Consider the following 14,862-nt stretch of genomic DNA (forward strand, 5'->3'; position numbering starts at 1 on the left):
TTTTTATACCCATGTTGCCACGTGTTCGTAATTTCCAGAATAATTAAGGGCCTACATTATATACATATATATATATGTATGACTAAAAGAACAGTCGCAGTCAGTGGTGGTGTTTGTGGCATGCGCGGTGACCAGCGCAGTTCGTCCGAGTCTTAGTAGTGATGCAAAACAAAACGACTGACTCGTGCCGCGCGCACGCACGCAAGCGTGGAAATGGCCACTGATCTCAGTGGAAATGGCTCACAAGGGAAGTAATTTACCCAAACATTAACAGCAGACAATCACAGCTGTTCGGCTACTCCGACACTTTGCACAGCAGGCGCTTTCATTTCTTGAGTAACTTATTTATGACTATGCGCCGAGAAAATGAGGGAGGGGAGGAGACGAGAGTGCGCGGGGGACATCAGAATTGAGTGGGAAAACAAACCAGACCCGACCCCCCCCCCCCCCCCGGGCCGGGGACGGTGCCCCTTGGTTTTCCTTTAGCGCCGCCGGCCAGTGTTTTGCTGCCCACTGGCGGCTGTTTTTTTTTTTTTTTTTTTTTTTTTTTTTGGGGGGGGGGGGGGGGAGGAGGAGGAGGAGGAGGAGAAGGAGGAGGGGGAGGAAGCAAGCGCCCCCCCTTCCCCCCCGGTTGGCACGCCCATGGATTAGTGTCTTTGTCTCCACTGCACTTGTCGAACGTGCCTCGGCGCCGTCCGGCTTTTGGTTCTCGCATTTTAACGCGTTTGACGAGTGCTAGTACAGACAAAGGACGCTAGTTTTAGGTCTACCCACTAATCATTCCAATCGGAGCTCGGCGTTCTGACGTCCAAGCGCACACTCGTCTCCTCCTCTCCATCACTTTCCCGGCATGTCTTTTTTATTGTTTCTGACTGGAGAACAATTTCCACAAAAATCATGAAATGTGTTCGAAAGCTTGTTCTAACAAAACAATCACCAACACGTTAAAGGGAAAAAAAAAGAAAGCCGTTTACAACTTCCTGTAACACCGAATTGGAGCGCAGCTCTTGAGGAGGAGGAGGGAAGGGTACTGAGGGTTACCTGTTCTCGGGGCGGGGGGGGGGGGGGGTCATGTGACCTTGGGGGGGGGGGGGGGGGGGGGGGGGGGGGGGGTAACGTGACCCCCCCCAAAAAAAAATCCGCTAAATTTAGCGGGGAATTTTTTCCGCTAGATTTAGCGGGGCACTTTTCCCGCTAGATTTAGCGGGAAAATTTTTCCGCTAGATTTAGTGGGGAATTTTTTCCGCTAAATCTAGCGGGGAAAGTTTTTCCGCTAGATTTAGCCGGGAAATTTTTCCGCTAAATCTAGCGGGGAAATTTTTCCGCTAAATTTAGCGGAGAAATTTTTCCGCTAAATTTAGCGGGGAAATTTTTCCGCTAGATATTGCGGAAAAATTTTTCCGCTAGATTTAGCGGGAAAATTTTTCTGCTAGATTTAGCGGGGAATATTTTCCGCTAGATTTAGCGGAGAAATTTTTCCGCTAAATCTAGCGGGGAAATTTTTCCGCTAGATTTAGCGGGGAAATTTACCCATAATGCACCGCGCGGTTACGCGGGTTACGCCGACGGCGACGGCGACGCCGACGCCGCTCAAGCCGGAAACGGGCCCCTAAGAGCTGCGCTTTAAAAAAGGAGTGAACAATCGACAACAGAGATAATCAGCATGGGTTCTGGGCGTTTTCTCCTTAGCGTTTATTGTAATAACTCTAGTTTTCTCGTTTTATGCGAAATCACGATTTGAAAATACCGCGAATACCGCGCCTAGTCGTGACACTTCTGCCATCGTCACCAGATAGCGCGAGCTACCGTAAAAAAATATTCACGGGTTATGCAAATTTACGGGTATTAAACTAAACGATGTGCTATGTTAAGTGTTAATATGCGGATATACACGATTTAGTCATCTATATATTGTGTGAAAATAAATATTTTGACCGGCATGTAGCGCTATGAAACAATACCAGGTTTTAAGTGAAAGTGCACGCCTGATCTCTGGGGAGGCTCCAAGTAACATGGCGCCGTTTGTTCGTGGCGTTGTTCGGAAGGCTCCACGATGATTGTTTCTCGGTGTTTAGACACCGCTATCGTACTTAAACTTATAGAGCACTTTTCAACATGGCTTCGAAAGAGTCAAGAACAGTTAGCAACCTTTCACCCGAGTCGATGAAGGTTATCGCGGAATCTATCGGAATTTCGAATTTACCCGATGAAGCGGCCAAAGAGCTGGCGGATGAAATCACATACCGCCTCAAAGTTACAGCGCAGGTATGGCCTCGTTTTTTCGTCCGAATTTTAGAAAAGATCGACCATTTCGGGTCTTGTGCACGTGTTTTGTGTAACTTTGACGATGCTTGCTCGTGTTGGCGGCGCGGGAAAAACACCGCTTTCTCTCCTTGACAGAAAGCGGGAGCGGTGCGCCCGTTCGCGTGTGTCTGATCGCGCGCCAAGCGCACCCGATTTCAAACCCAATGCGCGATCGTGCGCGCTCGCGGCGAACTTAATTTGCCCCTACTGTCCGCGAACCTGCCTGGCGATTGTGCTTCGCGAGCTTTGCGGGCAGGATCGAGATGTCTTTTTGCCGTATTTTCAGGACGCAAGCAAGTTTATGGGACATGCAAAGCGGAGGCGACTTTCCACGGCCGACTTCGACAATGCGCTGAAGATGAAGAACGTTGAAGTACGTACATCCACTTTTTCGGGTGTTTTTTTCGTACTGTTTCAGCGAGGCCCGATCACCTTTTTTTCATTTTTGGTCGTTATTAATCGTCGAATGTTGTCGCGACTGTTCAGAAACTAACGAAGCGTTACCTTCCGGCACCAAACTGTGTGATGCTTTCGCTTGATCTATCAGACACGTTTACTTAGTTAAAAAGAAGCGAAATTGCAGCAATTAAATAAACTTTCACCGTTCCTTCCTTGGAAATAAAAGCAAAATAGCAACAGGTAAAGACGAGTAATTTTGCTGCATTGTTAGAAAAGTGTAGCTAAACTCGACAAGTCATTAAACCAACATAAGCACAAGCCGTATTTGTCGGCTCTTTTCACCCTTGTTGCCTTTTCTGTTTTTCTTTTCCTTACCCCACTTGAATGTAGCTAACTCAGCTTCTGCTTGCTGAGTTTGTGAATGGCTTCGAGTGTTCGAGACTTTGGGTTCTTGCATATTATCTAATCTGCGACTTCTTTGTTCATCCCGCAGCCACTGTACGGATTTCACTGTCCGGACTACGTGCCTTTCCGCTATGCCAGCGGTGGGGGCCGGGAGCTCTTCTTTGTTGAGGAGAAAGAATTGGAGCTGAACGACGTCATCAGCTCGCAGCTGCCCAAACTACCTCTGGACGTTTCTATAAAGGGTGACTGCAATTCCTTTCACATCTTCTCTTCACACTTTTGAAGTGTTTCCTTCACTTAAAGATGTCCGTTTTTTAGGGTATCCAGGCGTTTGGTATGTTTGACGGAGAGTTTTGCATTTCTCCGCGTTTTACGCTTTGGAATGTAACAAGCAACCCATCCAGGGTTGCTGCACTTTTTTTGCCTCTTGACAAAATTAGCTGCTATATTGTGTTGTAGTTTAAAAGTAGTAAGACAAGTTCCTCCCACAAAAGCCCTTCGCTTCACTCACAGAGCAAGTGCTGGGGAAAGGGCAAGTGGAGAGGAGAAAACAAACAGGCTTGTTTTGCTATTCGAAACCTACAACAAACTGTAGTTGAAGAATAGATTTGGTGCCAGTCTTTAGGAATGCACTCCCACATATTCATTGATCTTCATAAATTTGTGTGCGATCGCTACGAGTATAGAAACTTATTCAGGAACTGGATCCCTTTATGTAACTGTAACCTTTTTTTAGTGTGCTGCTGAGTGACTGGAGAACTTTCTAAATTGAAGAGAACTAATGGAAGACGACATAGTTGTGCTTGGCTTGGTTAACCTTTTGGGCTTATTGATGTGGATCCGGTGGTATGTTTATTTCACCTCGCATTCCCAATTTGTGTGTGGATTCCGACCTGATCCGTGTAGATGGTTGAACAAGCCAGCGCATGTTTAAGTAGGTTTTCGATCTAAGCTCACAACCGGATTAAGTGCCAGCAATGCATCTTAGAAAATCTGGTTTCTACAGCCTTGTAGACATTTACCGTCTCTTTGCGGCACCACTGATGCTTAAAGGTGCACTAAAGACATTTCTGAGATTGTCTGTTCTTGGTGATAAGTTATTCTACGGAATTTTAGCATCCCAAAAATCGAAAAATTATGCTCGTGTGACGTCTATTTTCCTACTAAAAATATGATTGAAGTTTGTGCAGTGCCCCTTTCTGAGCAGAAAAATCTGGAGCACAGGATTCAGCAGAAGCGCAAACGGTGTGACGACAGGCGCACGCACGACAGCCAGTTGCAAGTTGTTTTTGCTAGAGGGGCGGCTTGCGACTGGCTCACACACGCCTATCATCACACCGCCAGCGCCCCCGCTAGATTCTGTGCTCCAGATTTTTCTACTCAGAAAGGGGCACGGCACAAACATCTATCACAATTTTAGTAGGGAAATAGATGTCGCACAAGCATAAATTTTGGATTTCTAGAATGCTTGGAGCCTGTGAGATAAGTTATCACCAAGATCAGACAATCCCAGAAGCTTCTTTAGTGCACCTTTAAGAACCATTCACATACTTCCAACTTCCTAGAACCGAGTGCTTTGAAACCTCTTAAAATCTCTTATGGCGAGAAGACACACTGGCACCACCTATCGGATGGCAGTGGAACACTGCTACTCGATAGGTGGTGTACATACTTTTGTCCTCGCGAATACGCCTAACATTCTAGTGAAATGCAATTCCAGGGTCACCACATTGATGGCACCAGCTTGTCAGTGTGCTCTCTCGTCGCAAAAGATTTAAAGATTTTAAGCTGCTCTGTTCTAAGGAGTTACAAGTGTGTGAACCAGCCTTTAGGTGCGGCTCACAGTGGAGTACTCGGTCTTTAGGTACTCAGAAGTGAAGAGTTTGTCGATACAGTAGTTTTGCCTGTGTTGTTAACTGATGTCAGCGTGACAATTTGCCACAATCATCTGAGAGCTGCACCATCGATGCCGGCATTCCAGCGTGAATCTAGCCTTGGGTGTAAGCAACTTCAGACTTACAGAGGTGCAACTTGATGGCTGTTTAAACTGGTTCATTTTTCCTCCAATTTCAGCCCACTGGCTAAGCATAGAAGGAATCCAGCCCACTGTTCCTGAGAATCCACCACCGGGTAGGTCGTCCTTTTCTGGTGCTTGCTTCCGTGGGCGTTCCACCTTTGGAGCTTTTAAAGCATGAAATGCTTTTTAGTGCTACCCCCAATCGCAAAGTTAATTTTCTCTGTCCGTCTGTCGCTGGATTTCCTGTAAACTTAGCGGAGAAATTGGTATCTTAAGACCTATACACAAATTCAGTTACCCGCTACATTTAGCGGGAAAATTCACGTCTTGTGCATTATAGGACCTTAAAAAATAAAGGTTGCTGCCATTTTGTTTTCTTAAATTTTATTGTTTCAAATTTATCTGGTATTTATACATGCTACTACGGCGTTGGGTGCTCCCCCAATATTTTATGTTAAGGGGCCGCGAGATGAATCTTCAAGTTTGACTAAATATTGACCCCAATAAATCCCGAGCGTCCACAGAACCCAGATGAGAAATCCATTTTTTCTTCAGTGTGCTATCTATTAAAGAAAAACAAGAATAAAATAAATAAAAACCTGAGTCAGCTTTTCACCTCAACTCGCCGACCAGAGAAATTAGCAGCGACAATTGAGCTTTGCAAGTGATTTCAATGTCCCTTTTTCCGGCTTGTAGCCAGAGCATGCTGCCAGCTATCTTGATAGCAGTCGTGCCCTATTAGGGTGGCGATGCGAGCTAGTTGGTGCACACTTCAAAAAATGGAACACAATGTGCAAACGACGAAGGCTTAAAGAATTAGAAGGACACAGGACTAGTGCTGTGTACTTATATTTCTTTGTATCCTCATCGTTTGCAAGCTGTGTTTCATTTCTCGAAGTGCCCTATTAAAAAAAACTTTTTCTTCTATTAAAATTAAAACCGAGCATCGCGACAAGCCCATTTCTTTTTTAAACAAATCTCGGAGGTGAGTTGCAATGCAATGTTTGGCCGTGTTTTTTTTTTTAATAAAGAAAGAGGTCACGCATGAGTTGGCTTTTCTAGAACGCTTAGGGTGCATAGATTGAGTTTACTTCATAAAAAGATGATCCTAAACACTACTTATACAGTAGCTTAAAGGCAGACTTTATGAACAATGATGCATCGAAGTTGGCTCGTAAAATGTCTGCAAATTAGGGCTCGGTGAATGCAGTGTGTCTTGCCAACTCGAGGCGTCCGAGTGACGTTGGGCTCTCGGCGTTCTTTCCAGTGTCCAAAGACCTGCAGCGGGTGGAGAGCATTGATCCCGTGACCAAGCTGAACAAGGCTGTGCTGCCAGGGAGCACCAAGGTGCCGGGGTTGCCCACCAAGCAGGAGCGCACCAAGCATGTCGAGACGGTCAAGGTCAAACAGCTCGCAACACACGAACTCTCCGTGGTACGTGAACTGAAGGCCTCGTGGCTCAGGGTGCCTTCCGTTACGAAGGGTCCACTCATTTATTCGTTTATATGTCTCCTCAACTGTAGCATGTGTGTGTCTTTGAGGGAAAAGTAAGTCGTGCAGTACAAGGCAAATATGAACCTTACAGTTGTACCATTGTCAGTTGCCACTGCCATGGAGCGTTTGGCGTGATAAGAAAATATTTGCGCCAAAACAAAGTGACACTTGCTGACGCGCTTTCCAAATCTGGTTGGACTAGGCAGACGATTTGAGGAGAATATAAAACCCGAAAACGTCCAACGAAACTCGTTTGAAAAACAGAACTGGTAGCAAACACTTTTGGTTCTTTTTTCTCTAGGCAGTTTTTATTAGTGATGGACCGAATCTGCCGAACTTCAGATTCGGCAAAGTTCGGCGAATGCCGAACTTTTGCAGGAAAGTTCGGCAAAGATTCGGCAAAAATTCGGCAAATGTCTGCGCACGCGCGAGAACGCGACGGAGCCTTGGATTGCAAATGGACGCCGTGCAGTCGTGCGGTGACGATCGTGCAGTGTAGTACAACCAGTGGTTACGGCGCGGTGTGGGGTAGGCAACGCGGTAACTGTGCGTTTGTCAGCAAGTGTGGTTCTCTTCAATATTTTCTGCGTCAAGAATAGAAGATCGACCACTAATTTACGCAGTCCACTGCGCAAGTGACAAGTGATGCGGTGCATTCTGAAACATTGAGACATTGGCCGACAATTAAGGCCCGTTCACATTCTTGCAACCGAGTACGGCCGAGAGAGACCAGACCGGTTTTTAAGCCTCTTGCGATCTCTTAGGACCAGCTCCGTGCTGCAGCGCATCCGGTCCTAAGAAGTCGCAAAAGGCTTCAAAACAGGTCCGTTCTCTCCGTCTTACCCGGTCGCAAGAGTGTGAACGGCGCTTTACTTTAAAGCACCCCTCGCAATTATAATAATTCTGTTTTGGGCTCAGGAGTAGTGTATTCCAAAACAAAATAATATTGCTTTTTCAGTAGTGTTATTTTGCGATTTTCATGTATCTGCATAAAACTAAACACATAACTATAACGCTCGACGTTGCAAATCCGACATTCACTCTCCCCATCTTCCGAAACGTTTGTGTGTGTCCTAACACCAGAAACAGGCATTTTGAAGGTTAAAAACGAGACGTTGCGAATATGGGATGCACATTTTCATGCAAAGCTGAAGTCAAGTGACTCAAATCGAAGAACATGCATATTTACAATATTGTTATCTCTTCATGGGTGAAGGCTCAGCAACCGTTGCATTCGTTTTCGCGCACGAAACGATGACTCCCAGAGAAAGCAAGAACGCAGCGCTATTGCCTTCATTTTAGCAATGTACACACCGTACACACACATGCAGGCTTGCCAGGCTTGCGTTGATGATGCCTCAAAACCGAAACTCTCGTAGCGTGATTCGTGACTGCGCCACGCTCGCTTCTACCATCTACCCAACCTCGTTGTCATGCCACTTCTGCAAGGAGTCACTAAAATTGCCAGTAAACACACAAAAACGACACCGATACTATTATCTTGTAGAATATTACCTTATTTAGTAAACATGTTGCATTTAAGTTAAGGAAAAAAGAAACATAAAAGCGTTTTTTCACCAGAAAAAAAACATGATATCAACGAATCTAGTAACAATGTATTTTTGCCGAATCTTTGCCGTATCTTTAGAAAAGTTCGGCAAAAGTTTGGCTTTGCCGAATCCGAAGATTCGGCACCGAACTTTCGATTTGGCAAAAGTTCTGCCCATCACTAGTTTTTCTCAACCGTCTCATCGGCCCTCGACTTTCTGTGTGGTTGAAAACGATGCTGCGACAAACTAAGAGGTCCTTGACGAGTTATAGTTTCCTAGTGAGAGTAAAATCGACAGAATCTCGAAATTGTGCATCGATTCCAGTGCAGGCAGCCTGTTTCTGGATGACTTGAACGTACGGAAGGAATTGGTTCTCTTTTGTTTTGTTTACTTCATTGGTTGCCTTTTCTTCCTTGCTCTTGTAAACAGGAGCAGCAGTTGTACTACAAAGAAATCACGGAGGCATGCGTGGGGTCCGACGACTCTCGGAGAGCGGTGAGTCACAGGAGGTGTTTCTCTCTCTCGTGGGAACTCTCTCCAGGGCCAGTTGTAAATTGTAATATTATGAATTTCGAATCTAAATACCAAACAACCTAAATTTTGAATTAAAAAAAAAAAGGTTTGATAGAATTTTTGAATTCGCCCAGTGCTTATTTTTTGACGAGAAGTGGGGCATTTCAGGAAGCGCTGCAGAGCTTGGCTTCGGATCCCGGTTTGCACCAGATGCTGCCACGCTTGTGCACTTTCATCTCGGAAGGGGTGAGGCATTCCGGCTCGTCTTCCACTTTTCTCCTCTCGCCCGTGTTCGGCCAACGCCTGCAAATGTGGGGAACAAAGACTAACTTTTTGCACACCCCGCTTTCCCACAGGTGAAGGTGAACGTCGTGCAGAACAATCTGGCGTTCCTCATCTACCTGATCCGAATGGTTAAAGCTCTACTGGACAACCAAACACTGTACCTGGAAAAATATGTAAGTATTTTATTTATTTTATTGTTCTTTCGTCAGTGATTAAGTTTTAGACGGCGTTGTTCTACGCTGCTCAAAATTGAAATGTGACGACTCGAGATCGATGTAAGAGGTGTGCGTCATTCGCATTTTCTCTGTTTGTCCTTCATATGTGCCTCTTTCGTTCGTCTGTGATCGGTGAAAGCCGTCTGCATCTGACTGTCGACTTGCTTTCCTCCCGACACCTCCAGCTTCACGAGCTGATTCCGTCCGTGGCCACGTGCATTGTAAGCCGGCAGCTCTGCACCAGACCAGACGTGGACAACCACTGGGCACTGAGGGACTTTGCCTCTCGGCTCATGGCGCAGATCTGCAAGTGAGTGTAGCCACGTTTGTGACGGTGCACTGCAACGAGGTCACATCTTCCGAGTGGCCGCCAGTCGTCTACTTGCCAGCGACAATTTCAACTCCAGGATATCACCCTTGTTTCGTGCAGCCTCGATTGGGGGAGGAGGGTGGCACTGATGTATGGTTCCATGACATCGTTCCATGACATAACATCAGGCCATTGCCAGTTTTCCGTTTTTCTCTCAGTAGTGAAGTGCTGTCATTGAAACTACAGTAGTGGTGGAAAGTGCCCAGACGACGTCCGCCAGTACTCTTTTAATGTGAAATGCGACGAAACACGAAAATCGTGTTTGCGCCGACAGTGTTGCGCAGCATACCTTGACGGCAACAAAGAAGTGGCTAAAATGTTTGGCAACTATATTATTAAAGCCCAAAACGAATTAAATTAATTTAGTTTCTTGTTTAATTTTCTTTCGTCTTAACAGCAGGTAACGGTTCTTAACAGTGCAGACCGCTTAACTTAAAACTGTGCTCATTTCTTGAAATGTGGAAGGATGAAGAGCTTGTCATAGTCAGCAATTTCTATTTAAATTTTCTCGTATGCCGGTTTTCCACAGTCCACATCAAGCAGTGCGACGCTCAATGCTGCCGCATTGAGCGTCACTCGATAGACCGCAAATTGGATGCGACTCGAGTTTTGGAGGCGCTTGCAAACCGACCTCAAACCCGCTCGGCATTCGGCCACCTAACCAAAGCTGCTTCAAGGCCACTTCAAAGGCTCTACCCGAAGACCGACGGGACAAAGGCTGATTTATAGGTTAGGCTTTGAGGGAAGTCTGCAGAGAGATCGAATGTCACGGACGGATGTGATGTCACTGGCGACGGATTACCCAGATCCATTTTGTGGACCTAATATTTACCATTTCACCAAAAACTAAACATTTCTGCTGCAGAAAGAGCTGCTGTATATAGTTTTTTTCTATAAAAATTGTTTCTCTTGATGGCTCTCTGGCGGCGGCAGCAGAGGTTGCTCGCCCTCCTTAAATCCACCCCGACGACGGGAGAGTTTGGATCGCCTTTGACCATGGTCCCCCGTCTGTCTTGTGCAGGAACTTCAACACGAGCACCAACAACGTGCAGACGCGAGTGACGCGCATGTTCAGCCGGGCGCTGCAGAACGACAAGATGCCACTGGCGTCCCACTACGGGGCTGTGTCAGGCCTGGCCGAGCTGGGGCCAGAGGTGGTGCGGTCGTTTGTGCTGCCCCGCATTCGGCAGCTGGGAGAGAAGCTGCGGCAGGGCCTCGAAGAGCCCAGCACCTCCCCCGTGGACAAGAAGGCGGCCGAGCACATCAAGCAGCTCGCCCTGGTGAGACCCCTTGTTTTTCCTCGTCGCCGTTCTGTCATAACAGGTTGTGTCTAAGGGCTGGGATCCCCGTAGAACTAATGTCTGGAGGAGAACGGTCCCACGCATAAAGGTCTCTCCGGAATGGCGAGGCATAGACACAGATGCCGGCAGTCCCGGTGCGCTCGTGTTGCTGGCAACGCCCTAATTTACGCAAAGATGCGAGAAAACCTCGCGTGTAAAGTCTGCCTACCGTAATATCCCTAGAGATAGCCGATTTATAATCGAGAGCAAGTCGGGTGAAAACAGGGAGTGGGCTGACTTTCAATGTATAACCAAGAAAAGTTAAAGAAATATTATAGCTGGAAAGGTTGCCGCCATCAAACCACACTGGTTGTGTGCTTGCTGCCGTCTCTTATAGATGGCGGTAGGTGTCCAGGTAGGTTTGTGTCGACATACAGGGACACGATCCTTGGGAACCCAGCCCTTAACAGCTTCGCTGTAAAAAAGTTGTAGCAAAAGAATGCAGAGGTTTGTTTACACTTTGTTGAGTCACCCTCGAAACCTTTGAACGCTATTGTCTTCAAACAAAATTTCAATCACTTTGTCACGTAGGTGCTGCGACCTTTCAAACTTGTAGCAGGAGGGCTATGAACCAAAGACGGCCATTTTCCCCAGTCAACAGTCGTCACCTGCCTCATTGTCCTTATTTCCGTCAAAATCACCATCACCATGGCAGTGCATTTACTAGAAGTGGGCTGTCTCAGTATTTTGGGAAAAATACCGAATCATGCCAAGGGTATGGGTGGGTTATCTTTAGGGGGTAGCTTATTTTGCAGGAAAACACTGGTATCACGCATTGTATAAGAAAAGTAGTAGTTGGCAAGCACTCTGTTAACTTCAGCTCGCCGCAACAAAATAAACACTCCTAACCTATCGTCTCTTCCTTTTTCCGCCGTCGCTCTATTGTTCTTTCTCTTGGGACAACGGATGTTAGCGCTCGGGATTTTGCGCGTTCTGCTTCCGTCTTCAACCCCCTGGGGATTTCCAAGGAAAGTGTGGTGAAAAATCATCACGATATGAGCGACGCGGATTTCAGGAAGAAAACAACGCAAGAGAACACATAATTAAAAGAACTAAATTCTGAGCGTCCCCCAACAAGAACCGAACCCCAGATTCTGAGCCAGACGATCTACCATTACGCCAAGAAATGGACTTGCGAAGCGACAGTTATCTCACTACGCCAAGGGTAGGAAGCGTGTGGCAGAGTTTGTACTAGTTTGTAGTGCGACAATATTCGTCAAGGAAACAATTCATGAAGGCCCTTCAAAGGGCTAATCCGTCACAAAATCCATGCTGCATTTTTTTTTTTTTTTTTTTTTTTTTGTGGCCCGATTTTTTTTACATTGAATATCCTTTCCCTCTCGGCCTCTTTCATCGTTCTCTCACTCGGCGATCTATTTTTAATTAGGCCTCATTTGTGTCGCGTGTATGTTTGCACTGCGGGAAGTTTGTCAGCCCCAGTGGGCATCTAGTGTCTCTGCCATGGACGAAAAATTCAGTCATTGCTAGCCTGGCATTTCACAACGTCCATCCCGCAATGGTAGTACACGATTGCATGCCGGTACGACATTCTTCCAGATCGTAATGGGCAGACGCAGAGATTGAACCCAGCCCGAGCTTTCGCTCCCTGTGCTCTCTAAGAAATCAGGAGTGTCTACTTTACCACGAAGCGCTCGGGAGAGCTTATCGCTGCGGTCTACAAAAGGAGCTAGGTGAATCACTAGGCTGAAGGCTGAAAATATGCCTAGACTTCACACAAAGCAGAATGTTTTTGTTTTTGGTTCCAAACATATTTTAAGTCTCGTCATTCATCGAGCTCACCTTGTAGATGGTAGCGATTGGCCGTCCCCAGCGATTGGCAGAAAAGTGAGACGCATTCTGCAGCGCAGAATGTTTTTGCTTTTGGTTCCAAACATATTTTAAGTTTCGTCATTCGTCGAGCTTTCCTTGTAGATACCAGTGATTGGGCCATCCCAAGCGATTGGCAGGAAAGTGAGACGTCCTGGATTTTTTAAGAGTGTGCTTCGAGCTGCAATGCGTCAATATACCTGACCGACTTTTTATGGGAAACAGGGCCAGCCACGCAAATGATTTGCGGTTTCTCAACACCTTTTGAGAGTCGTGGTGTCCGTCATGTTTGCAGCGGGTGGTGGCACCCGTGCTGAAGGCAACGCGCTCTCCGCCGGACAACCCGGACGAGTACCGGGCGGAGTACGGCTACCTGGGCCACCTGCTCCATGCGCAGGTGGTGAGGGCACGCATGCAGCCCACCACCACCGCATCTGTGGCTCGCACCACGCTCACGGTGACGCAGGTGAGCACCGCCCCTTCAAGCGAGCTGCGACTCGGCCTCGGAGTTTTCAACGAGACGTTTAAGCCAGTCAAATTTTTCTCTTGCTTACGCCAGATTTGTTTTTCTCCACGCGACAGCCAACCAGGTTACTCCAGGCGACGCCGCGTGCCCCGACCCTGGTACCGGCGCCACGCGTTCCCACCGCGACGCTGGCGGGCGGCACGCAGAAGTATGTCATCGTGACGTCCAACCCCCCTCGCCCCTCCGCCCCGCCGAGCCCCCTGACGGCCGCGACGAACAACGCGAGTGCGGCGGGCTCCACGCCGACGCTGGTCAAGATAGTCACGGCGGCCCCGAGCCAGGGCGGGCTCCAGACCAAGGGAGTCACCTCCACGGCGCCGCTCACCAAGGTCGTCGTTGTGACCATGGCGCAGCCACCTTCCTCTGTCGCCGTGAAGAGCGTGTTCTCGCCGGCACCCGTATCGTCGCCGGTGCCGGCGTCGCAGCCCTTTGCCGCGGCAACGGCGCCTCTCTCCGACGGCGTGGGAATGCAAGTGGCAAATTCGACGGACGTCACAATCAAGGAGGAGCCTGTGGAGATGGACACCTCATGAAGTGGCGTCTTCAGTTTTTAAAAGGGGGGGAGTACGTTGTGCCGCAACGTGCAACAATTTTCACTTTTTTTTTTCTTTTAGTTTGGGGCGTTGTTTTCTCCGCACTCGTTGCACGAACAATGTTGTAGATACACGATGTGGGGGGGGTTGAACCACTGCTCTTTTCTGCCCATCACATTGTTTCCTTTTTGGCCGGGTTTTGGTTGGTAAGATTCGTGGTTTCGCTGGAGGGAATCGAGTAGCATACAGCTCGCCGAGGTTGGAGAGCAACTCCCAAAGAAATCGGCGGTCGCGGCTCTGTTGGCGAAAACTGAGCAGCGTGAAACTAACGTTTCGCCGACCTTGAAACGTCGACAGCGCTCGCGACAGCGACACTTTGTTGCTTTATATAAGGAGTGCGATTCGGGGGTCTAGGTAATGAAGTGCGACGTTGGCACGAGGAACCTTGCAAGAAGGTGACTTCTGCCCTGGATTTCCAAGGATTTAGCTGTGACTCAAGCTTTTCTTCTTGCCATTTCTGTATTTGCATTTTTTGGGGGGCTGGGAGGGGGTCAATTTCTGGAGCCTATTCCAAGTGTAAATAAGAATTATGTATAACGGTTATTTTTGAGACTCCTAGTTTCCCCTGTTGCAGTTTGTTTCTTGTTGCTTTCTAGTACCCCTTTCCGTTCTCCCATCACTCGAGACTGTTTATGTATAGCTCAGAGAAATTGCATCTTGAAAGCAAGCTCCCAAGAGTGACTTTTTCAGAGTGTTTCTTTCCTCCACCTAATAAAACTGCCATTCTTTAAGAAGTTCATTGTCGAGGCACGCACTCTTTTCGCCACGTTTGGCGGGAGTCATTGGCACGAGGGTGCCCGTCCAGAAAGGGTACACAATACGCCGAAGATTTAAAATATACCGTAAAATACCGTAAAATGTTCAAGCGCCCATTATTGACATTTCCTAAATTTGGGGATTCTGCAAATTATATGTTAAATGCCTGATTCGACTGGACAAGCGTCCAGGTCTAGATTGACCCAGTTTTCAGCTAAACTGGGCTGGGTGCTCCCCCCGCATTTTACGGTAGTGGTTCTCAAGACTC

At 47.5% G+C, this 14,862-nt stretch overlaps 1 protein-coding gene across 1 annotated transcript; it reads left to right on the top strand.

Moving 5' to 3' along the window:
* Positions 1-1,958: 1,958 nt before the first annotated feature.
* Positions 1,959-14,572, top strand: LOC8035323 (transcription initiation factor TFIID subunit 6). Its single transcript, XM_002411220.5, has 12 exons — positions 1,959-2,265; positions 2,591-2,677; positions 3,197-3,350; positions 5,182-5,238; positions 6,393-6,559; positions 8,599-8,664; positions 8,851-8,928; positions 9,039-9,140; positions 9,368-9,492; positions 10,574-10,832; positions 13,015-13,185; positions 13,302-14,572. The coding sequence occupies exons 1-12, from the start codon at positions 2,116-2,118 to the stop codon at positions 13,776-13,778; spliced, it is 1,893 nt and encodes a 630-aa protein (XP_002411265.2). The 5' UTR covers positions 1,959-2,115; the 3' UTR covers positions 13,779-14,572.
* Positions 14,573-14,862: the final 290 nt, after the last annotated feature.

Source organism: Ixodes scapularis, unplaced genomic scaffold (genome assembly GCF_016920785.2).
Source record: "Ixodes scapularis isolate PalLabHiFi unplaced genomic scaffold, ASM1692078v2 PGA_scaffold5__190_contigs__length_132052651, whole genome shotgun sequence".
Classification (NCBI taxonomy): Eukaryota; Metazoa; Arthropoda; class Arachnida; order Ixodida; family Ixodidae; genus Ixodes; species Ixodes scapularis.

Bases quoted from the DNA above. Each gene is read 5' to 3' on its own strand.
- LOC8035323 (XM_002411220.5), top strand. From the start codon at position 2,116: ATGGCTTCGAAAGAGTCAAGAACAGTTAGCAACCTTTCACCCGAGTCG. The intron at 3,351-5,181 runs GTGACTGCAATT...CTCCAATTTCAG, and splicing joins TCTGGACGTTTCTATAAAGG to CCCACTGGCTAAGCATAGAA. The intron at 13,186-13,301 runs GTGAGCACCGCC...TCCACGCGACAG, and splicing joins CCACGCTCACGGTGACGCAG to CCAACCAGGTTACTCCAGGC.